This window comes from Grampus griseus (genome assembly GCF_964374135.1).
Source record: "Grampus griseus genome assembly, chromosome: 9".
In the NCBI taxonomy this organism is placed as follows: domain Eukaryota; kingdom Metazoa; phylum Chordata; class Mammalia; order Artiodactyla; family Delphinidae; genus Grampus; species Grampus griseus.
The window spans coordinates 6,056,721-6,080,434 of NC_139003.1; the positions used below are offsets into that span (position 1 = coordinate 6,056,721).

At 57.2% G+C, this 23,714-nt stretch overlaps 2 protein-coding genes across 2 annotated transcripts; both read left to right on the forward strand.

The window, feature by feature from the left end:
• Positions 1 to 1,952: 1,952 nt before the first annotated feature.
• H2BK1 (H2B.K variant histone 1) lies at positions 1,953 to 5,648 on the forward strand (the record flags this gene model as incomplete). The annotated part of the gene is made up of 3 exons (XM_082662019.1): positions 1,953 to 3,058; positions 3,284 to 3,450; positions 5,412 to 5,648. Exons 2-3 carry the CDS (start codon positions 3,319 to 3,321, stop codon positions 5,646 to 5,648), a joined length of 369 nt encoding a protein of 122 aa, XP_082518145.1. The 5' UTR covers positions 1,953 to 3,058; positions 3,284 to 3,318.
• Positions 5,649 to 6,098: 450 nt separating this feature from the next.
• On the forward strand, positions 6,099 to 22,037 carry DRC11L (dynein regulatory complex subunit 11 like; the record flags this gene model as incomplete). The annotated part of the gene is given in 31 exon segments (XM_082662569.1): positions 6,099 to 6,103; positions 6,855 to 6,968; positions 8,733 to 8,935; positions 8,938 to 9,038; positions 9,979 to 10,098; positions 10,391 to 10,480; positions 10,484 to 10,510; positions 10,514 to 10,576; positions 12,669 to 12,711; positions 12,714 to 12,739; positions 13,361 to 13,400; positions 14,106 to 14,314; positions 15,061 to 15,165; positions 15,632 to 15,682; positions 15,684 to 15,722; positions 15,725 to 15,760; positions 16,490 to 16,565; positions 16,960 to 16,992; positions 16,995 to 17,161; positions 17,710 to 17,793; positions 17,887 to 17,945; positions 18,555 to 18,637; positions 18,793 to 18,863; positions 18,867 to 18,900; positions 19,559 to 19,948; positions 20,205 to 20,284; positions 20,555 to 20,596; positions 20,600 to 20,729; positions 21,094 to 21,239; positions 21,243 to 21,332; positions 21,901 to 22,037. Coding segments are annotated over 31 exon segments (2,865 nt in total). The 3' UTR covers positions 22,009 to 22,037.
• Positions 22,038 to 23,714: the final 1,677 nt, after the last annotated feature.

Here is a 23,714-nt window from a genome sequence, read left to right on the forward strand (position 1 = left end):
GCAGCCATGGTCCCTGTCTTCCTTCATGGGTCTCTAGGCCCTTCTCCCACTCCTTGCTGCAGTGCCAACATTCACTTTCCCTCAGCACGAGCTAGGGCAGGAGTCGGTGGGCTGGATGCAGCCTGAGGACTAGCCCATAGGCACTGGAAGAACTCTCTTCCCTTCTGATCTGAAATTGTGCCTTTTCAGGGACTTCCCTGGTGGTCCAGTGGTTAGGACTCTGCACTTCCACTGCAGGGGGCACAGGTTCGATCCTAGGTTGGGGAACTAAGATCCTGCATGCCGTGTGGTGCGGCCAAAAGAAAAAGAAAGGTGAAATTGTGCCTTTTCTTAGGCCAATGGTTCACAAACATTAACATGCATCAGAATCACCTGTAAGTCTCGTTCAATCACAGATTGCTGGGCCTTGCCTCAGAGTTTCTGGTTCAGTAGGTCTGGGGTGAGACCAAGAATTAACAGTGCTAAGAAGTTCCCAAGTGATGCTGCTGCTGCTGGTCTGGGGGCCACACTTGGAGAACTGCTCTCCCGGAGCATGTTTTTCAGAGTGGTCTGAGGCTTTGCTGCTGCTGCCTGTACAACACTTGGGACATTGGTTAAAAACGCAGATTCCTGGGCTTCAGGCCTATTGATTTCGGTTGGTGGGATGGGAGAGATGCAGAAATGGTCAGGAGTCTGCATTTTCACACTGATGTTTGTGAACTACCGTTCCTGGTGGGATATAGGAAGTTTTATCGTTTTATCTGTCCACAACCTTAATTTTCATTAGCGCTATATCTGTTTTATTTCCAAGCCAGGACTTTGCATAGCCCGTCTGAGTTTTAATAGCACTTCCAGCCTCTGTGCCACCCGGCTTCTAGCCTTACCGATGTGGATTCATCACACCATCTCTGAAACCTCAGCAGCCATCCCTGTGGGGAAACATACGCAGCCATGATTTTTCAGTGCCCATCACGGAACATCTAAGACTATGTGAAACAGAACAAAAAAAGTCCCAGGTGGTGTCTAAATCCCCAAGGAGCTCTCGATCTAATGGGAAAGCCAGTAAGACAGAAAGGGCGTAAAGCAGATGTTAAATTGTGACTGAGTGGGATACACCGAAGGCTGTAAAAGGGAGGGAAGTTTCTCGTGAGTAGATGCCCAGAAAGGTGGGATTGGTGCTCTAACTTGGAAGGTGAGTAGGATCTCAGATGGCCGTGGAGTCCAAGAGCTGCCCTGGGCAGAGGGAACAGAGTAGCAGGTGAGGAGTTGCAGCTGAGTCTGAGATTTGCGAGGCTGGAGGAAGAGACTAGGACTCCCACTCCGCCCTCTGACCCCAAGGGGCCTGGCTTGGCTGCTTTGTGCCTCAGGTGGGGCCCAGAGAAAAATGGCTTGTCAGTCTGTCCTGAGTATCCAGAGACTTGGTTAGGAGGATAATGTGAACAGATGAGAGCTGCTACTTTGGCCAAGGGAGGGTCTGGGTATGTTAAGAAACCCCGTTGAAGTCTGTTGGGGTCTCCAGGGATGGGAGGGCTTCAGAACCAGAGGAACAGACATAATAGGCTATCAGCTTGTCCAGAAAAAAAGGCAGTCTCAAGATTTTTTAAGAATGCTTAAGGGCTTACCTGGCGGCGCAGTGGTTCAGAATCCGCCTGCCAATGTAGGGGACACGGGTTCGATCCCTGGTCCTGGGAGATCCCACATGCTGCAGAGCAACTAAGCCCGTGCGCCACAACTACTGAGCCTGTGCTCTAGAGCCTGCGAGCCACAACTACTGAAGCCCGCGTGCCTAGAGCCCGTGCTCTGCGACAAGAGAAGCCACCGCAATGAGAAGCCCGCGCACCACAACGAAGAGTAGCTCCCGCTCGCCGCAACTAGAGGAAGCCTGCATGCAGCAACGAAGACCCAACGCAGCCAAAATAAATAAACTAATTAATTATATAAAAATTTATACTTTTAGGGGCTTCCCTGGTGGCGCAGTCGTTGAGAGTCCGCCTGCCGATGTGGGGGACGCGGGTGCGTGCCCCGGTCCAGGAAGATCCCACATGCTACGGAGCGGCTGGGCCCATGAGCCATGGCCACTGAGGCTGCGCATCCGGAGCCTGTGCTCCGCAACTGGAGAGGCCACATCGGTGAGAGGCCCGCGTACCGCAAAAAAAAAAAAAAAAAAAAAAATCATATATTTAAAAAAAGAATGCTTAAAAATCCCACAAAATACATATTTCTATGAACACGTAAAATTAGGGCCTTATTTTGGATTTAAAACTGCCCTCCTGGTCCTCCAAACCCTGGGCTGTAGCTGGGCGTTGGAACTGGGAAAAGGGGGGCTTGGTGAGCCGGCGGCTGCTCAGGCCCACCTTCCCCCAGACAGGTGATGCTCGTCTTCACTCCCTCCCCACCTCTTGATTGGGAAAACCCTCTTCCCCACAGCCCGGACTTGTCACCTTGCTCCTGGTTTCTTTAATCACAGCGTTCAAGAACCTGAAATACTCGCCCACGCATAGGTGCCAAGTGAGACAACTTTCTCCATGCAACAGCGCCTTTTTCTTCCCTTCCCTTCGCGGCTGACTTCCACAGGGACCCCATGACACCTGCTCCCACGGGGAGCGCCCCGCTTCCTCCAGTCCTCCCGCCCGGACGCCCTCTCTGTCAGGCCCTCCCAGCTGTGCTTCCTGCCGCCTCCACCTAGCCTGGGCTCCATCTTCTGCCTTCAGTCCAAGCCTCCCTGTAACCACACGCATTGATTTCTTTCTTCCGTTCCTCCCAACTAAAATCTCCGTTCTCCCCAGTTAAATGGTACCCATTCTACCAGACCAGCTTCACATCCTCATTTATTCCCTGAAGGCTTCTCTGGCCGCTGTAGCCCTAAGTTTTCTCTGAGCTCTCTGTTCCACACACTTTTGCCCTTTCACTCTTCCCTGATTGTTGCGTGTGAACCAGTCTTGTCTCTCCAGCTGTGTTGTAGGGCCCTCGCGGCGGGTGGAGGGGGGGCGCAGTGCATTGTGCCCCTCCTGACCCCAGCGCTCAGCTACGAGAGTGAGCTCATGGGTGCTGCCGTCAGTGCAGGGCGTGAACTCTGACGGTGAGTAATACAATGGGAGATGATAGTGTGGGGAAGGGGGCTGGTGGGGGGCTTCTTACTCAGAGACAGGAAATCCCTGGGGGGAGAGGAGGGAGCAATTAGGCTCTTTGTGGATTAACCCAGAGCGCCTTCAGGGTAGGGTTGGGCCAGGCCCCTCCCCCGCTCCCAGGTGCTGGCCCCCAGCCCCACCTGGCGGGCAGCTGACTTCTTAAAAGTTCACCCAAGGAGCGGAGGAGGAGGCCACCAGGAGGACCGGGACGATGAGCGCTGAGCATGGACAGCCACAGCAGTCCGGGGGCCGGAGGGGCCGGAGCTCTGGAGACAAGAAGTCCAAAAAGCGCAGCCGGCGCAAAGAAACCTACTCAATGTATATCTACAAGGTGCTGAAGCAGGTGAGAGCGGGAGCTAGGGGCGTGTGAGGAGCGCTGGCAAAAAAGCCTGGAAAGGGCACTGCACGGAGAGCACGGGGCGCAGTTTACTTGCGGCACTGAGGCCCCTGAGCCCCTCTGGAGGGGGTGGCACTTAATCTCGGAGGTCCCCGCAACCGCTCAGTGTCTGTCCTGACCTGTGATGTGCAGGAGACCCTTCAAACATGCTTCCACCACAGTCCAGAGGCTTACAAGGCTTCTGGACAGACCAGATTATTAAGCGGAACATTAGGTGGGACATAGTTAAAGGAAGACCACAAAAAAGTGCCGGGCTGAAGGTGACCAGGTGCCAAACATACGCTGGCACAATGAGAAGTACTAGTTAGTGGTGGCTAGAGTGAGGATACTAGTTACTGGTGGCTAGAGCGCGGAGACGGTGCGTGTGAACTACAGCCTTGGGGAAGCCTTCCAGACGGGCAGCACTCAGTCTTTGGGGGGCTAAGGGGTTGGTCTACCTTATAGATAAGGAACCCCAGGTGCATAAAGGCTCATTGGGGTGACTGAGTTCCATGACCTGACAGCAGCGGACGTCTGGTCCCCCTGGCTCTGGGGGGTTAGTCCCACCCTAACCCACACGTGTGCTCTGCTTCTCCCAGTGCACCTGTGAGAGGCACCTACTCCTGGGACTCTCGCCCTGGCAGGCATTTGGGGGCACTCATGTACCCAAGCAGTGTGTCTAGAGGATCCCGGGCAACCTGGCCTCAAACACTGCCCTGCTCAGCAGAGCCAGGGCCGGGAGGAGGGAGGGGTGTCTGGGCTGCCTGCCCTCAGCCTCCCCAACCTCCCTGAGCCTCACCCCTTGTTAGGTGAGACCGCAGACTGGAGCCTGTCTCCGGTCTGAATCCCCGGGTCTCTGGAATGCTCTCCTGGGGTGGGCCCGGCACCCATGTGGACCAGCCAAAGGGCAGCAGCAGAGAAGACGCCCGTGTCCTGAAGAAAGCAGGGGTGGGAGCGGTTATCAGTGAGCCCAGCAGCTTAGCCTAACTCTTCGGCTCAGAGCTCGTGCCGGGAGGGTTGGAGCGGGGCTGGGCTGCCGCGCGTGTCCCCCGTGCGGTGGGGTGAGCCACTGTCCCTCCTCTGCGACCCTGAGGGGGACAGGATGTGAAGACAGCACGCAGGGGTCAGGCTGAACCCACGTGGTACAGGCCCAGGTTTCTGACTGTCACGTCCGGGGCACCAGAGGCGGTGGGCAGAGCGGGGGCCCGGGCTTAGTTCTGTGGCCACCACCGGCTTGACCTGCCTCATCAGGCAGTCACCTACCTCTCATTTACAGAGAAGCAAAAATCCGCCTACTCACGTTTTAGGACTGTTACGAGATCCCTACCATTTGTTTTACTGGAGGTCACCTAGTTCAAAAACTTCTGTGACAGAAGAGGAAACAGGCCCGGAGGAAAGTGCTGTATTTAAGGTCGTACGGTGACTCATGGGACAGCCACAGAAGCCAGGTCTCCTCACCCCTAGTCTGGTGCTGAGATTGTGTCCTATGAGTGTCCTCTCTGGAAAATAATTTGGTCACGATTTACCAAGTTACGTGCACGAGCCCTCTAGGAACTTCTAGGAATAACCTTCATTGTGCTCACACAACTGTTCAAAGACATATTTATTATAATACAATGTAATAGCAAAACAAAACCCCTAAATGTCCATTAAGAGAGGAATGTATAATATAAACTATGATTCGTCCATACTATGGAACACTCTGCAAATGCATTAAATGAAAAAAGAGACGTAGCATTGCTTATCTCTTGCAGTTGGGAGAAATTTTTTTTTTTAGCTTGAATATAGTAGTAAAAAAATAAATCCCTATTTCCATGTCTCTCGGCCTCTGGAAAGAGGCTGGTAAAGGGGCCTTGCAGTCCCCAGCTTGGGGCTGGGGCTTGGGGCAGAGCCCCTGTGTTAATCGACTGGTCCTGCCGCTTCTCCAGGTGCACCCCGACATCGGCATTTCCTCCAAGGCCATGAGCATCATGAATTCGTTCGTGAACGACGTGTTTGAGCGGCTGGCCGGCGAGGCCGCCCGGCTGGCCCAGTACTCGGGCCGAACCACACTGACGTCCCGGGAAATCCAGACAGCCGTGCGCCTGCTGCTTCCAGGGGAGCTGGCCAAGCACGCTGTGTCTGAGGGCACCAAGGCCGTCACCAAGTACACCAGCTCCAAGTGACCTGGGGCCCAACCTTAATAAAGGGTGAACTGCTCCCTCGTGCTGTGGTGATTTGAAAAAGGGATAGGTGAAGGCAAGGTGTGCTGGGGGGCAAGGGTGTCATCACTTTTTTGGCTCCCAAGGTGGAAGAACACTTATTCAGACCTTTAAAAACTTCTTTCTGGGGGCTTCCCTGGTGGCGCAGTGGTTGAGAGTCCGCCTGCCGATGCAGGGGACGCAGGTTCGTGCCCCGGTCCGGGAAGATCCCACATGCCGCAAAGCAGCTGGACCCGTGAGCCATGGCCGCTGAGCCTGCGCGTCCGGAGCCTGTGCTCCGCAACGGGAGAGGCCACAACAGTGAGAGGCCCGCGTACCGCAAAAAAAAAACAACAAAAAACTGCTTTCTGGGTGGGCGCCGTGAGGGACATGTGAGTGTACATGTAAATGTACAACGTTCTCATTCTTAGTGAGATGAAGTACGACTTGGTCTGGATTAGAATCCTGGGTCTACTGCTAGCTGTTTCCATCATGCCCTCTCTGGGCCTGAAATTCCATGCGTGTTACTCTTGCAGGCCGTGGTTTTGTGATGCCGTTTCCAGCACACCATAATTTTTGTCCTGTGCCGGGCACAGGGGCTACACAGGTCTATTCTTCAAGACACAGAAATGAAAGGCCCAAACCAGCTTCTAAATAGCCGATTGGGATCTCTAAGATGTTTTTATTCCCGCTAATGCTTTCTTCCCCTTAACTTCAGAACAAATCGGTGAGAATGTTTTTGAGACTCCTAACTTTTCTTTCCCACTTTTATTTTGAAAAATCTAAAATCCGTAGAAAAAAATTGCAAAAATGTACAATGACCACATGTATGACCTGCACCTGGATTCACCACTTAACACGTGGCCACATTTGCCTTTTCCTTCTCATTCAGCCTCTGAGGCACTGGGGTGAAGGGGTGGGGTTTAGTGAACAGTCCAAAATCCCTGACGTTCCCTTTGTAATTTCAGCTTCTTGTACTGAAAAGGCTCACTGTAATGATGGCTGAAGTGTGGCCCTACATACTTCACACGTGTTTCTTCCTATGTCAAGCCTACCGTGGAGATGCTGAGAGATGAGAACAAATCATCCACACTTTGGTCCCACGGCCAGAAAGGGGCAGGCTCGGGGGACGTGGCCCAGGAACCTCGGCTCTTCCCCACTCCCGCTGTGTTTCACACCTTGCCACTCAAGGTGTGATTCAGAGGCCAGCGGCATCTGTGACGCCGGGGACCTTGTTAGAAATGCAGGATCTTGGCCCCAGCTCGGAGTGCAGAATCGGACCCTGCATTTCGACAACATCCTCGGGTAATTAATTTGCAGGTGCATTATGCCTGAGAATTCCTCTCGGGCTGCTCTTTGCTGCTGCCTCTCTCCTCCCACTGTCCTTTGCCCCATGCCTTATATATAAGTGACATATGACTTATGACTTATTCATAAGTCCCTACTGGACACTGAGCTAAAAGATCACCCCCGCTGACCAGGGCCAGGCTGCTGCTGTGTTTCGTGTTTTCCAAAGAGCCTTCTCATGAGCCTGGAGCAGTGATGGGGAAACCCACAGAGGGCTCAAAATGAGCCCCAAACACCACTGAGTCCCACCCACTACTCCCAATGTCATTCTTTACGAGGGTATAGCTTACTCGAACCAAGTGAACTACCGTCAGAGCCCAGGGAAACAAGCGTGCTTGTGCTCTCACTTTAAGGGGGAAGAGTGGGGAATTCCCTGGCGGTCCAGTGGTTAGGACTCAGCACTTTCACGGCGGCCGTGTGCCTGGTACAGTAACATACGAGAGAGAGTAAGGAATACAGGGTCTCCAGCTGAGAGGTACAGCTGGAGTAACGCCTTTAGGACTGCTATCCACCTAGAGCCTCCCAGTTTACAGGGTGACCTCAAATGAAGCCCATTCTTTCATTTGATGCTCACGAGGGAGGTAGCCACAGCTGACCCACACTCTGCCCTGGTCAAGGCTTGCTAACAGGGAGCCGGTGTCCCCAAGCATGCTGCCTCCATGACATCCTCTAAGTGTCCCCTGGTCTTGTACCTGCAGCCCCCTCTCCTCGCAACCTTAGAACTTTGGGACAATGGGACAGAACTCTTAAAACTGGGCTATTCTGGCTTTGCAGGGTAGAGTCCGGGTGGAGCCACAGTTCTTTGGATTCCAGGACCAGCTCACAAAGGGCAGTGTGAAGAGTGAGCACCACAACTGAAGGGTGAGTGAAGTGATGGGAGAACAAAGAGCAAGGTGCGTCCCTGGCTCTCAGGCTGGGGTTACTGGGTGGGGAGAAGGCCTGGTGGGGAGAGGGACCCCTGTGTGGGCCAGTCCTGGCTGGGCCCCAGACGTTCACACAGCGACCCTGCCCTCCCCTGCCTGTGGTCAGGCTTCCCTTGGACTATTTTTTTTTTTTTTTTTTTTTGCGGTACGCGGGCCTCTCACCGCTGTGGCCTCTCCTGTCGCGGAGCACAGGCTCCGGACGCGCAGGCTCAGCGGCCATGGCTCACAGGCGCAGCCGCTCCGCGGCATGTGGGATCTTCCCGGACCGGGGCACGAACCCGCGTCCCCTGCATTGGCAGGCGGACTCTCAACCACTGCGCCACCAGGGAAGCCCCCTTGGACTATTAATTCCAGAACCAGGGCTCTGCTCTGGGGAAGGGACCCTGCTCTACACTCATCCCTCACCCCCCCTTCCCGCCCACCACCCTAGACCGTTGCAGCATCCCTGGGCTGCACCTTCACCTGGAGGGCACCAGCTGCAGACTCCGACGGGCCACTTCCTTAGCAGGAGCCCTAAGGGCCGTGCCCATTCTCCATCCTCCTGGCTTATCCCCAGGGACCCCAGTCCCTCACTTTCTCTAAGCCTCAGGGGGTGCTCACTGTAACTACCCTCTCACTCCCCCTGAGGGCCCCTCACTTCACTGAACTCCACCTCGGGACTGTGAGTAACCTTAACGTCACACCTTCTGGAACCTCGACTTCACAGTCCTCAAAAGCCTCTGTGGAGCCCACCTCCCCTACCAGCCGGCCCCCCTCCTCTGGGGCTCAGAGCATCCCTTGCTGGCTACCTCCTCTCCAGAGCTTACCAGCGCCTCTGGGACTCCTCCCACCTCATCTTGCAAGAGCTGTTGGGCCAAAAGCAGCCCCTGCTGGAACCCATGCCCCACCGGGAGCGGCAGTCCTTCCAGTACAGGCTCTCCTCGCTCTACCTGTACTACCTGGGGCTGCTGCGCTGGTTCGACACCCTCTGTGACCAGATGGTGCAGCGACGGCTGCTGGACGGCATGCGGGCCGCGTGCTGGAGCTCAAAGACCATCTGGTTCGCGTGGACGTGTGCGAGACCCACTGCCTGGACCAAGCGCTGCAGGACTTAAAGCTCACCCAGGTGGGCCGGCTGCGGCGAGAACCATGCCCGCGCCAGCTGGGGGCGGGGACATGGGGGGAGGGCTAGCCTGGACCTCCCACTCCTTGTGGAAGCGAGCCACACCCCAGCCAGCTGGGGGTGGGGGTGACCTGGACCTCCTGCAGATACCCCTGGCATTGGGACATCTGCAAGGGAAGGAGGGCAGGGCAGATCAGAGGATGGGGTTTGGGAAGTGCATGTAGGTAGTTGGGGGGTAGCCGGAGGGTCAGGCTGGAGGCTCTGCCTGGCTGGGAGGACCCATGAACTCAACTGCAGGGGATTGGTGAAGAGAGTCCCCCAGAGGCTTGTTCCTCAAAGCGTGGTCGGTGGGCCAGCAGAACCACCATTGCCTAGGAGCTTGTTAGAAATGCAGAACCTCTGGCTGCACCCCGAACCCACTACAGTATTGTGCACCTGCGTTTTCACAAGACCCTCAGGCGATGTGTGTGCACCAGCAAGTTCCAGAGCACAGAGCTTCTGCACCGGCCTCCAGTCCGCCCCAAGGTCATGGTTCACTGGTCCATGTCCAAGGCAGTCTCCAAGTTTCCCCAGCTAGCTGCATCAGACTCAGCTGTGGACTTGAAAGAACATTCTCCAGGCCCTGCCATTCTGCTGTGGTCAAGGCCTAGGAGCCTGCATTTTAAGAGATTCCCAGTTGATTCAGCTGCACAGCCAGGATTGGGACCATTGCCCATTACCTACCATGATCCTACAGAATTCAACTCTGGCCACATGGTGGGGGTGAGGGAAGAGAGGGATTGCTCTTGGGGGGACCTGCCCATAGCCTGGACATTTCCCACCCCAGAGCTCTAGGATGGAAGAAAAGAGCCTCAGTGTCTGTGTGTACAGCTGAAAATGGTAAGGGATTGGCCAGATGGTCTGGATTTTTATTCTCATCTCCCTCTCCCCTGTTGCCCCAAAGGCAGACCTGGAGGTTCCAATTCCCAAATACTTCCAGCTGGAGCGGTCCGGCATCCTGAGGGAGCGAGAGCATATGCTGGCAGAGCTCCTGTCCAGACGAGAGCCAGTGTTCGCCGAGGAGGTAAGTCAGGGAGACGCCCTCAGGAACAGAGCTGCCACCCTTCAGGACACAGAGGCCCTGCCCTGCACTTTGCCCACCTCTGGGTGCTCTCTGGGTAATCCCTGGCCTCCTCATGGCTGCTCTTATGCTCCTTGTAACCTTCCAACACCAAGGTAGAGGGACAGGACTTGTGCACCTAGATGCTCTGGGAAAACCTTAACCCCGGGATGTCTTTTGGGGGCTGGTCTCCCAGCTGCCCGCCTGGATGCAAGCCCTCCCTCATTTCCTCCTCCTTTGCCCCTGCTCTGGCCAGAGCTTTCCAATATTACCCCAGACGGAGGCCATAATCCTACTGCAAAGGGCCAAGAGGGCCAGGCAAGGCAGGCTTCGAGCCACCTTCATGTGAGAGATTCGGAAAAAGGAGGAGGGAGATTGAAAGATTCGGGAGGAAAGGCGGCCCAGGTTCAGTCAGGACGAAGCAGCGATCATCATACAGAAGGTAATCCCCCACCGCCCTCACCCCCACCCTCCCCACACCCAGGAGGAAGGTCAGGGTAGAGTCGCCTCCTCCAGGAAGCCTGCCTGGCTCAGCAATTGATGACAGAAATGTAGGTGCTTGGACTCTGTTGCCCCATAACTAGATATTAAGCTAGAGACCTTCATCAGTCAATAAACATGTCTATTATTTGTTTATTATTTATTCTACATCTTATCCCCAAAAGGACTTAAAGTGGAGTACCATAAAAGCCCCCCAAACAGAAAGACCATTAAAATTAGGGGAGAAAGGGAATTCCCTGGCAGTCCGGGGGTTAGGACTCCATGCTCTCACTGCCAAAGGCCCAGGCTCGATCCCTGGTCAGGGAACTAAAATTCCACAAGCTGCACCGCAGCCCAAAAAATTAAAAAATAATAATAATACAAAAATAAAAATAAAAAAATTAGGGGAGAAAGATCCATAATCCAGCAGCAGAACAGAGTAGACGATCATTCCAAAAGCTTTTAAGACTGTTAAAAATGAGTCCCTAAAATGTATCCTGAGCCTGCTGAGGCAAAAGGAAACATGATGAACGAAATCGAGAACGGATGAGGTCCCGGTGTCTTTGGGGCCTGTGCCACCTGGGGTCACCCTTTACGTTAATCACACCCCATCCCACCTGACTACAGAAAACCCAGCTCTGTCTCTAGATTTCTCCGTGCCTTCCTACTGTCCTGGCGGGCGTGACTCTCCTGTGTCACCTGGCAGCCCTGCTGTCTGCCCTGGCGCGGGGGCATGGCCCCTCTAGCATCCCCCCAAGGGTGCTGTTAAGCCGGCTCACTCTGGGCCGTAGTGGTTACCAGCTTGACGAGATTGGAGGCTGCCTAGAAAACTCCAGGGCAGAAAGGGCCCAGGACTGCTGACCTAGGGCTGCTGGATCTTTCTCTCTTAAATCGATCTCCTCTCCCATCTTCTCTCTCAAGTCCCAGTGCCTCAGAAGCGTCTGTTTCCTAGTCCAATACAGGAAACTTAGAACTCTTTCCCCCCCAAATGCAAAAGCAAACCAATCAACTAACAAGCAACAACTCTGAGAACAGACATCCTCTCCAAATGAGGTAGATTTTTAGGTTATAAATCAGTAGGCAGAGAACCCCAGCCTGAGTTCCCTGCATCTGAGTGACTGTACCCAGGTCCGGCTGCCCCATGGCTGAGCAGGGGGTCCTCGCCCTCAGGAAGCGTGGAAGCAAGCCTTTGGAGAAGGAAGGTCAGCCCCAAAGCTAGAGCTTCCCTTCCCCCTGAGAGCCAAAGCAAGTCTCTTGTCCCTTTTGTCAGACATCAAGGGTGTGAAAACACTGCGTTCCAGGCCCCGGGTTCCCCACTACACTCATCAGAGGCCCTTAGTTATCGGGGGCCTTTCCCGTGCTAGTCACAGGAACAGGAGGACGAAGTGGGACGGGGGCCTGGACGCAGAGCCTGCTCACCGAGGCCCTGTCTCAGTGACACTACCAGGGCGACGCCATGGCCCCCTCTGCCCAGCACCCACCCTTCACCCCATGGCACTGGGGTGTCCACGGGTCCGAGAGTGGCCGGCAGCCTGGGAGAGAAGCATTGGGTGAGGGGTCAGGAAACCTGGCCCTGGTCTCGGCTCTGCACCGAACAGCCCTTGGACTTGGGAGAGGCCATGTCCCGGCTCTGGCCTCAGTTTCCTTGTGTCCAAGATGTAGGGGAGCTGCACAGTTCCTACAGCGCCCCACGTCTACGTGCCTGGGTGGAATCAAGCATTTCTTCCAAATGCTGGGGGGATTCTGAGAAGTGAGATCAGGGAGGGCTTCTCGGCGAAGATGGTACTTGAACTCTGATTTGTGCTTCAAAAGATACAGCAGGTTAGAGGGTGCAGATGAGAAGGAGGGGATTCCGGGGCATGGGGTGCTGAGGGGACACAGCCTTGGAGCTGGACACCTTGGGTGCAGACGGGCCCCACCCCGCTCTGGGCTATCCCTGCTCAGGGGGGCAGTTGCCAGTGAGCTGTCCTCTGGAGGTGCCCTCCCCAGAGCTCTGCCCCTCACATCTCAGCAGAAATGCAGTATGGGGAGTGTCTGGGCGCATGTATCCCTGGGTGTGGAAAGATTACCAGCAGAGGAAACGCACTCAGCAGGACCGGCGGACGAGATGGAGTTCATCGGCATGGTGAGTGCCCCCCTCCCCGGCCCTGTACAGCCCCTCCCTGCCCACACCCCCGTCCACTCAGGACTGGGGTGGGCATGAGCGGAGGGGGACCAGGCTGGGGCCAGTGTCCCTGGTTGAGGGATCCTTCCGGGTTTGGTTGAGGGAGAACCACGAAGCCACTGCCAGGCCACATCCCTTTCCGCCCCTCCCTCTCTGGAGCCCTTTGGAAGGAACTCACACGTGGGGCGGCGTGAGGAATAGTAGCCCCAAACATCTGGACCCCTGCTCCATGCCCCCAGCTGGCAGGAGAGGCTGCAGTGAGTGGGTCCCGCAGAGGGAGGCGGCCGCAAAGCCAGTGGGAGCCCCGCCAAGGCTCCTGCAGCCTCTGGGAGAAGCACGGGAGGCCGAGTTGGGATGAGGACACACCCCTTTCACACCAGAGTGGGCCACTTGCTCTGGGGGCCCCAGACTTGCTTCTCCTCTGCTCTGCAGGCAGGATGGCTAAGTCTGAACGAGGTGCCGGGAGCGTGAATGCGCGTGCCGGGGAGTGTGGGCGGCAGGGGTGCGCGTGTCCAGGCAGGGTGGACAGACCCCGCTCCCTGAACCTCGTCTGTCCTCTGCTCTGTGATGGTCTGCCCCCAGCTAACCTCTGCTGACCTAGGAGAGCAAGGCCATGATAGAGGTGAGAGGCCTGATCCCTGAGCGGGGGCTTGGCCATGGGCAGAGCCTGCAGAAGCCCAGCGGATAAAGGCTGATGGGGAGGGCCATGGGCTGGGGGGGCAGAGGAATCGGAGACAAGGGCTGGGATGGCTGCTCCAAGGAGGGCGGACGGCGGCTTAGAAGGAGGGAGGGGCCCGGGTGGCAGCTGCGTGGGAGTGGAGGTCCGAGCTCACTGGGGGGCCGGAGAGCTAGACCCCCAGGAGGCCAGAGCAGGCAGAGGGAGGCTGGGCTTGGGCCTTGGCGGGGCAAGGGCAGGGGGCCACGGCACGGCGGTGGGTGAGGAATGAGCCCGGCCGCCCGGGCCCATCAACATGTGAGCTCAGCGTTTTCAGTAATTGTCTCTGCGCAGAGAGATATTTAAAATACATTTGGGAGCCAATGAGGCGGGAAAGTGGCTGCGAGAGCGGCTGCCGGGCGGGGGGAGGGGGTGCGGGGGGGGGCCGGAGGTTCACAGGGGAGGGTGTGCTGGGGGGAGCGGGCAGCGGGGCCGGCCCGGATGTATCTAGCAAACTCATTATCAGAGTAATTTACGCAGACGAGTTTCAGGCTCCAAACACAATTTCTCCTGCTGCAGGCACGCCCGCTGTTCCGTGTGGGTGTGTACGCGAGGCCTCGCCTGTGCGGGGCTGTGTGCCGGGGGCCGGGCCTCCCCACTCCCACCCCTGAGCCCCTCTGTCTCCCCGTGCACGTCCCCAGCTCCCCTCGTCCAGCCAGGCGGAGCAGTCGGACGTCATGTCCCAGGCCAGCCTCAGGGGGGATGTCCGGAGACTCCTCCAGACGGAGAAGGAGTTCCAGTCGGCCGTGGTGAAGACCCACGATGCCCTCAGGGAGACGGAGGGGCCCGACATGAAAGAGAAAATGAAGGGGCAAATCCGAGTGCCATCAGCCTCAGCTGACCCAACCCTGAGCCCTTCTTTCCCTCCTCATCCCAGTGTTGAACCCCACTTCTGTTTTGTCCTTTGGTCCAGATTGGATTCTCTTCACCATCCCCCCCCCCACACCCCGACACGCTGCTGACACACTTGGTTTAAACCTGGGGCCCCCAGCCTACAGGAACAGCACCACACGTGACTTCCCATTCCCCAGATGGCAGAGAAAATGCCAGAATAAGATGGGAAAAGCATCCAGGGACGCCCCCTGACTAGTCTCCCCTCTATTCTGTAACTATCCACTCCTTCCCTCTCTCCCTCTATCTCCCTGGTCCTTCATCTTTCTCCATCCTTCCCTCTATCCATCTATCCATTCATCCACCCACCCTTTCTGCCACCCGTCTATCTAACCATTCATCGATCCATTTATCCTTCTGTTCCTCCACCCATCCGTCCACCCATCCATCCACCCATCCGTCCACCCATCCATCCATCCATCCATCCACCCATCCACCCATCCATCCATCCGTCCATCCATCCATCCACCCATCCGTCCACCCATCCATCCATCTGTCCATCCATCCATCCATCCGTCCACCCATCCATCCATCCATCCATCCATCCACCCATCCATCCATCCACCCATCCGTCCACCCATCCATCCATCCATCCATCCATCCATCCATCCACCCATCCACCCATCCATCCATCCACCCATCCATCCATCCACCCATCCGTCCATCTGTCTCTCCAACCATGTTACGTTCATTCAGTGCCTTTACTGGCCGATTCCCTGATTATCCACATGAGTCTTTAGGCGGATCCTACCTGATCTTTGCAGACAAGACTCCAGAACAGGTACCGTGGAGCTGGGGATAGAAGACTTTCTATGGTAGGTGGAATCTGAGGTTACAGAGAGTTCTGGGCGTAAGCTGAGGGTGGCAGGGGGTGAGGCCACCCTCAGTAGAGGCAGATGTGGTGGAGGAGATGTACGTAGCCAGTGTGATTGCATGGGGAGGAGGGGATACCCAGAAGAAGCTGGAGAAGGCTTCTTAGCCAGCGAGAGGAAACATGTCTGGTGAGAGCACCGTGGCTCCAGGCCCCTGTGGGCTGGGAGACCAGCAGCTCTGAGCAGAGCACTCCCTCAGTTGCACCCCTTTCTTCCTGGACCCCAGTCAAGTGTCTGGACTCTCAGTGCATGGATCCCACCAGTGACGCTGGGCCTTTGGAGTCCTGGGTCCACCCCTAGCTCAGGCCATTGGTTCTCTTGCTCCTATCAAATCCCTGTCGTCTTCTCTGAAACATCTTCCCTTGTTTGTCACAGTTGAAAATGGAACTGGAGGTGCAGGTCCAGGAGAGCAAAAAAAAAGGACAAAAAGAAAAGTAAGGGAAAAGAAAAGGAGAAAAAAGAGAAAAAGAAGAAGAAAAGGAAGGGAGAAATGACCAGGAAGGGGTAAGGCACTGCCTGGACTCATGGACCAGGTGGGCAGGGACAGAAGCTCAGAGAATTCCCAGGGGAAGGCTGGTCCTGGGAGAATCAGGGCCAGAGTTTGTGATGCGTAGAGGTGAGGGGGTCAAAGCCGAAGGATGGGGGACTTCCCTGGCAGTCCAGTGGTTAAGACTTCACCTTCCAATTCAGGGGGTGTGGGGTTGATCCCTGGTCAGGGAGCTAAGATCCCACATGCCTCGGGGCCAAAAAACCCAAAACATAAAACAGAAGCGATATTGTACAAACCCAATAAAGACTTTACAGATGGTCCACATCGAAAGAAATCTTTAGGGCTTCCCTGGTGGCGCAGTGGTTCAGAATCTGCCTGCTGATGCAGGGGACACGGGTTCGAGCCCTGGTCTGGGAAGATCCCACATGCGGCGGAGCAACTAAGCCCGTGCGCCACAACTACTGAGCCTGCGCTCTAGAGCTCGCGAGCCACAGCTACTGAGCCCATGAGCCGCATCTCCTGAAGCCCACGTGCTCTAGAGCCTGTGCTCCACAACGAGAGAAGCCACCGCAATGAGAAGCCCACGCACGGCAAACGAAGAGTAGCCCCCGCTCGCCGCAACTAGAGAAAGCCCGCGCGGCAATGAAGACCCAACACAGCCAAAAATCATAAACAAAAATAAATAAATTTTTGAAAAAAAGAAATCTTAAAAAAAAAAAAGCCGAAGGATGTTTCTGTTCTAGGAAGCAGATACGATGCTGAGAGTACTGCCCTCCAAACCCATCCCTGTGATTAATGCCGGACACGAGGAGTACACAGGTGAGAGAGGAGGGACTGGGGAAGAGTGACCAGGCCTGTGGGGTCTTGGGGTGACCTTGGTCCTGGGGACAGTGGACCTGTGCCATGTATCATGAGGTGGCAGTGTCAGAGTGTGGGTGTGGAGGCCAAGGGGAGAAGGCTAAAGGGGAGAGGGGTGTGAGGTGTGATTCCCTGGGTTGGGGGCATTATGCGTTTGGGTCTGAATCCTGCGGCCACAGGCCTTGGGATCAGGCCTTGGTCCGTGGTCTGGGTGGAAGCGTCAGGCAGCTCGGTGAGGAGAGGTGGACCAGCGCGTGTGTACGCACGTGTGAGATTATTTGTGCATGTGGGTGTGAGTGCGTGTGTGCACCTGGAACTCTGACACTCCGTTGCACTCCAACCTCTCCACGGTCAGATCTGTGGAAGAACCGGTTTGATAGCCTACATCCCAGAGTTTTGACTGTGAGATCCTCCAGGTGGAGAAGAGGAAGGAAGTGGAGCAAGAGACCAGCCTCCCGCCCGCCACCCGCTGCAGCACGCTCTACGCACTGCCTGCCCCGCGCAGTCCGGGCTCCGTCTGGTCCATCTCGGTCCTCATCCTCCTCTGCCTCTCCTTGGTCACCCTTTTTCCCTGGGGTGTGGATGCAACCCTGACGTGAGGGAATGGGAGTGGCTCTGAGCCCGGGGTCACACCCTCCACCCTCCTCACTGACACTTGAGGGCTCCCTGAGGCGTGCCAGCCCTGTGCCGCGCACTCTGGAAGCATCCACTCACACAATCTTTCCAACAAAGCGTGAGGCAGGCCCCGTGATTTTCCTGACATTATACATGAGAAAGCTGAGGCTGAGAGGTCATGAAATTGCTCAAGGTCACACAGACTTTAAAGAGTGGATCTGGGGCTGGAACTGAAAGCTGACCGACTCCATCTTGGGGGCTCCTCCCCACACTGATGCCAGCTGAGAGCAAGGCTCAGGCGTGAGGTGTGAATCAGAGTTGGGGTGCAGGGGCTGAGGGTTCCAAAAGAACGACCCCCCTGCCCCGCTGCCTTCACTGGGCTTGTCTGGCTCTTCCCTGCGGTGCCCCTCCACCCTGACTCAGTCCTCACCCTCCTACCTGTCCTCTCCAGCCCCTGGTCGCCCCATCACACCCCCTGCTGTCCCCCCAGGTAAATAAGCTGATGCATCAGGAGCTGAAGAGCCTGCGGCTGGCCGCGGTCAGGGAGGAGGGGAGATCTTCGAAGTCTCCGAAGGCAAGATGAGGGGCCAGGGCTGGCACAAGGAAGGGCACACGCCAGGGAGGCAAGGAACAGAAGACAACTGCCTGTGTGTTTGCTTTCAACCAGAAAAAGGTGGGCATGAAACCTGAGAAGAGGAAGAAAGAAAAAGATCTGACCCCAGACAGGTAGCAGACCCTGCACTTCACCAGGGGTGGTGGAGCGAGCCCTGGCCCAGGACAGATCTGACTTCCGGTCCTGGTTCTGTTGCTGTGTGACCTGGGGAAAGTCACTTAACCTCTCTGATCCCCTGCCCTCATTAACCACGTACCTACCCTACCAAACTCACGGGATAGCTGTGAGGATAAAGCAGAAGCACAAAAAAGTGCTTTGAAAGTGATGACGCAGAGCTTACCAGAGGTCGCTTTCTACTCACCTCTCTGGTGATGCAAGCCCACTGGCGCTGGCTGCCTTCATGGCCGTCCCTCCCAGGAGCATGTACATCTTCAATGTGGTTTCTAGGAAGAGGGCCATGTGTCACCCACACTGGGTTTTTAGAGGGAGGGTCTCAGAGGGCTCTGGTCCTTCTCCACCCCACTCAACCCCCAGAGCACCCACCTGGGGCAAACTGCCTTCTGGGCCAGTGGGCCGGTGTTGGGCCTTTGGAGATGGCTGACGACAGGACTTTGGAAGGAGGGCTCCCTACCCCCTCTCCTCATGCCTACAGCACCGCCCCAACCCATCTCTGTGTCCCTTTCCCTTTTCCTCGGGGCCCCCGCTGCGCCATCCTCTGCCAGGTCTGTGGACTCCCTGTTTGAAGAACTAATCATCTTTGGCCTTCTACAGAAGTGCGAGACACCGGCTTTGAAAGACTATGTTGGTGAGAGCCCTCCGCAGCGCCTGCTCCCGAGGTTAAGGAATGGTGCCCCTGGCCATGGCCTTCCCCGCAGCCGACTGCCACCTCCCCAGGGACGCTTCTCCTCGCGTGCCCTGCCCCAGTGGGTGCCACTCACCAGCGGGCCACCTGTCCCCCAGGTGACTGCCTCTGTCTTGGATCGACTCTGAATTTGGCAAACAGGCTGCCTATGCCTTCCCTGTTTGACATATGACAGAATGTGGCCTTGTATGGGGTTCTGCGGCTTGGTGAAAGGCAAGAGCCAGTGCCGGGCAGGTGGCTCTCGGGGAGGCTGGGTGCAGGGTAGGGTGGCCGAGGCAGGCGTGTCCAGCCTGGGCTTCCTAATCCCAGTGCCATGAACTCATGTCGGACTCCCCCCGCCTTCCCCGGGCCCTGCTGGAGGTCACACCCCGACTGGGCTGTCCTGGAAGTCATGTGGGCCCTCGACCTGCTGAGGGGCCACATTTCCAGCCCCTCGCTCAATCCCAAGTGACGTCCCATAGTCTGTCCCATTCCCCGAAGACCAGCCCCCCACCCCCTATAAACACCAGAGGCCAGATCTTTCTGAAGTGGTTTGTCACGTGCCCTTTAATTCCATGCCTTCAAAATCCAGGAGTGAAAACAGATGGTATAGGAAGCAGAAGGGCCATTGGGAGGAGGTGGAGGGCTTTCTCCTGACACCGCGTGTAGCTCTTTGGAATCATGGTTGCTACACCGTTGGACTTCCTCCAGGGCGCCTCCCACAGAGGGCATGCCTGGGGCGTCGCCCAGACCCTAGGCGAAAGCAGTGCCGCCAGGACCCAAACCTCGTCCTGCCCAGCCTGGGGCCTTTGGCCTCACCTGACACAACGTCTCCACCCCTGACCCCCTGCCGGCCCCCTGCCAGCCCCCCGTTTCCTCTCTCAAACTCCCCAGACATACACTTCATGGCTCCCCTCATCTGCTCCATCCTCCTGGTGGGCCCCTCGGGCATGGGGAAGAAGACGCTGGTCAAGGCCGTGTGCACGGAAACCAGTGCCAACCTTTTCGACCTGTCACCTGGCAACCTGCAGGGCAAATGTCCCGGCAAGACCGGGGTGCAGACGTGGGTGCATATCGTCGTTAAGGTCTGGGTCCCCGACGGCATTTCTACTTCTCAGACTGTGACAACAGAGCAGGGTGGGCTCAGGAGGTCACCCAGCTGCCCGGTTGGTGTAGTTTCAGGAGCTGGTGAGGTCTCCCTACCAATCCCTGCTGGAGGCTCGTGGATTCCTGAAGCCCCAGAGATGGGGGAGGTGAGGGGAAGTGGGGAGAAGAGTAGTTTCTTCTCATGGCAGAGGTGAGGCTGCACACGAAGCCCCCCGAGCCCGGCGAGGGCAGGGACTCTGCTGTGATGATATGATGGGTATACAAGGGGCTGAGAGGTGGGGTTCGCAGGATGTGGGAAGCGAGGCTGGAGCTCTGAGGTCCGCCATTGCCCGAGGCTGGCCCTGACCCTGGGTTGGACCAGATGGGGAGGTGACCCTTCCCCAGGGACAGCTAATGTCAGGTTTCTATTCTCTGACCTGTCCAGTTGGCTCGGTACCTACAGCCCTCTGGATTGGGAATGAGGAGAAGAATTTCTATAAGCGAGTCCCAAAAAAAGACAAGGAGGTGAGTGAGGGAGCCTGGGCAGAGCCCGTGGGCAGGACAGGCGAGCGTGGGCTTGTTCACGTCACTCCAAACCTCACCCGCCGTGAGGCCTTGGACAAGTCCCCTGTCCTCCTCCTGCCTTGTTTCCTTATCCTTAAAGCAGGACTGACAGTCCTCCCGTCTGCTCCCCCAGGGTCCATGTGAGGCGGAGCGTGGGCACGTGCCCTGTGAATTAGAAGCCCCTATAATGTCACTGTGTCCCCACCCACCTCCCCTCCTTCCCCAGAGCAGATGGACCCCAAGCGAATAAAGAAGGACCTCACCAAGGCCCTGTGACTGCTGAATCCTGGAGACCGCACAAAGCTGATCGGGACCACTGACCGGCCGCAGGCGCCTGAGATGAAGGGGCTGTGCCGCACCTACGAGCGGATCCTCCTGCCGCGGCCCGATTATGCTTCTCGCTGTGGTGAGGCCCTGGGACTTGGGGACAGAAGAGAAGGGGTCGAGGGGCCGCCCCTGCCGAAGCTCCCCGCTTCTTCCCATCCCCACTGCTCTGAGGCCTCACCTCCACAGCCAGGGGTTCTGGAAGTGTCACTGGATAAGCGGCCCAGCGGTCTGGGTCCTGGCCTGGTTCTGTAGACACGGGCAGGCCACTTTAGTCTTTGGAGTCTCACTTTCCCAGGTTAAGAGGGGAGGCTGACCCTTACCTTCCTGGGAGGAGAGGCGCGGTTGCACGTAGGGCCGCCCTCCAGAAGCACAAGCTCTTTCCAGATACAGACAGAAGCGCCCACTGCCTCTCCCTGCCCCGTGTCCTCCCCCCATGCCCACAGTGCTCTGGAAGCATATGATAGAGGCCCAGGGGGTCCAGGTGACCCAGAGCCTGGACATCAGTGCCCTGGCCAAGGTGGCCGATGGCTACACACCTGGCTGCGTTCTCCAAGCCATCCAAGCAGTGCTGACGGAACGGCGGCTCCTGTAATTGTCCAAGCGGCCCCTGGTGGCCTCAGAGATCCTGTGGCACCTGGCGAAGCTGGACCCGGTGTACAGGGAGGAGGAGGAGTCCCTGGAGGTGGGGCTTTGGGTGGGGATGGGGTGGGGGGAGGGGTAGGCAGGGAGGAGGGCTGAGGGCCAGCACCAGTTAGGGAGTCGGTCCTCTGAAGCCCCAGGCTCACAGCCCACTTTGGAGCCCCCCCTCTGCTCCCCGTGGAGCTCAGCTGGGAAGGAAAGAAGAATCAGGAGAAGGACAGGTGGGCAGGGCTGTCTCACCTGGTTTCCTCGACTTGGGGGGAGGGGGGAGTCCGAGAGCGGCACCTGCATATTGGGAGCCCTTGGTTGGTTCCTGCACCAGCAGCTACTCACGTCCCCACCTCTGAATCCCTTTCCACCCCCAGGGATGGCCGTGGAAGCACGGAGAGAGGGCTGCAGGGCAGGGGAGGGGGGCTCGCCCCTGACAGTGGCTGGCACGCTGGCCTAGAGTATTTGGTGAAGAGCAAGGGGAACCACGAGTCTAGCAGGACACAAGGACCCCAGAGGAGAGCTGAGGACACAGACCCGTCTAAAGGGAAGGGCAGGGCCAGGGAGCAGAGCCGAGGGTCAGAGCCAGTGCACCTACCGTTCCTCCTCTGCCTCCAAACCAGGACTGGTACTTCAAGACCCCGCTGGGCGAGAAGAGGATGAAACTCATCAAGGACCAAGACGCCGCCAAGGAAGCCAAGCTGGCAAAGGAGGAGAAGAAAAGGAAGTGATGCTGAGGCCAGAGTGCCTGAGATTAGCGATGGGACGGTGGGGGGGGGACCCCACAGGCGAAGGGGCCAGGGGCAGAGGGATAAACGGCCAGACGGCGCGGGCACCTGCTCTCTTTGCCCATCTCCGTGCTTCCCGTCCCTGGCTCTGTGCCCCTGCCCGCGCCCAGCCTCTCCTGACCTCCCATCCAGACCCCACCTGGGTCTTCACCTCCTGTCATTCTACTGTCCTGTCTCCCCAGCTCTCTTCCTCCTCGAGGTATTTCAGGGAGAAAAACAAGAAAAGAAAGACAAAGGGAAAGAGGAGAGAGGGGAGAGAGAAGGTCTGTAGTAAGTATGGAAAAAGAAAAAAGCCAGAGTCTGGGCGCCAGTGGACCCTGGTTCTAGCCCCACTTGGCACGAACCTCCTGTGGTCTTGCACGGTACTTTCCTGTCTCTGGGCCTCAGTTTCCCTAACTGCGGAGTGAGGAGAGGTTGGATCCACTAATCTACAAGGTCCCTTCTACTCTAGGGTTTGGTTATTTCTACAAGAGCCTCTGGGAAGTCGGGGAGGTGAGGGCTCTGGGGCAGCGGTTGGGTGGGGTAAGGTGGGGAGAGAAGATTCTAGGGAAAAAGGCTGTAGGGAAAGGCAGGTGTTTGTGGCCACAGCAAGGGCTGCGGGTAGATCCAGTGCCTTCTATGCGAATGCTCCACCGCTTTCCTCTGGACACCACCCCTCCCCCCCTACCTGCCCAAGCTCTGCACTGCTTGCTCTGACCCGCGGGGGGCTTGCAGGGGTCACAGCCTCCTGCCCCTGGTGGAAGTCCACCCGCGGGCTCCCCTTGTTGTGGGAGCTGGAGTCCGGGAACTCGAGGAGCAGGGGACAACCATGCCACCGAGGGCTGGGAGCCCCAGAGTTCTCTCCGAAGAAGCCAGGTAAGGAATGTGTGAATAGAGGTCAAAGCATGTTCTACGTGTCATGAGAACCAGGTGAGGGGAGACCGCTGGGTTGGTGCAAGGAGGCCCTGTGCTGGGCAGTGGTCCCCAGGGGCTGGGTTTTGAATGTCCTTTCTCCCCTGTCCCCTTTTCACCTCCCCAGGTGGGAGTAGTCTCATCCTCCACCCTAAGGTGCCCGAATGGGCAGAGCCACTTCCTCCTCACTCTCCAGGTAGCGATGCCACAGGGAGCCCCTGGGGCCACCCAGGGAGAGGGGGGTCAGCACCGAGGTGGGCTGCCTGGAGGCCAAGCCCTCTTTCCCCTGCACGGAAGCCCGTCTTCCAGAGAACCCCTGGAGGGGATTCCTCACAGAGTGGGGTGTTCTCTGCTGTTGGTCCCTGCTGTCCCCCTCCCTTGCATTTGGAAGTGGGAAGGTGTGGGGCTAATTGGTGGCATTTGGGAAGGCAGGAGAAATTATCTGGTACCCACGCGCCCTCCCTGTGGGATCAGAGCCCCGGCCGCTGGAGGCCAGCGTGGTGAAGTACAAGATAGATGAGAACGAGGGAGAAAAGGGCAGCTTGAAAGCCCCATCCCCCATCCCCACTCCCACCCCTGCAACAAGGTGTCACACCTTGGCCGAAGCCCTCCCCGCCTCTGGGCTCCATTTTCCTTTACCTCTGAAATTGTGGATTGGACACCAGGTCTGGGTGGTCCGTTCAACCCTGCTGCATGCAGCTCAGGGTCGGAGGGCTCCACCCTAATTCCCAGCCCCAGACTGACGCCTCCTTCCCTGC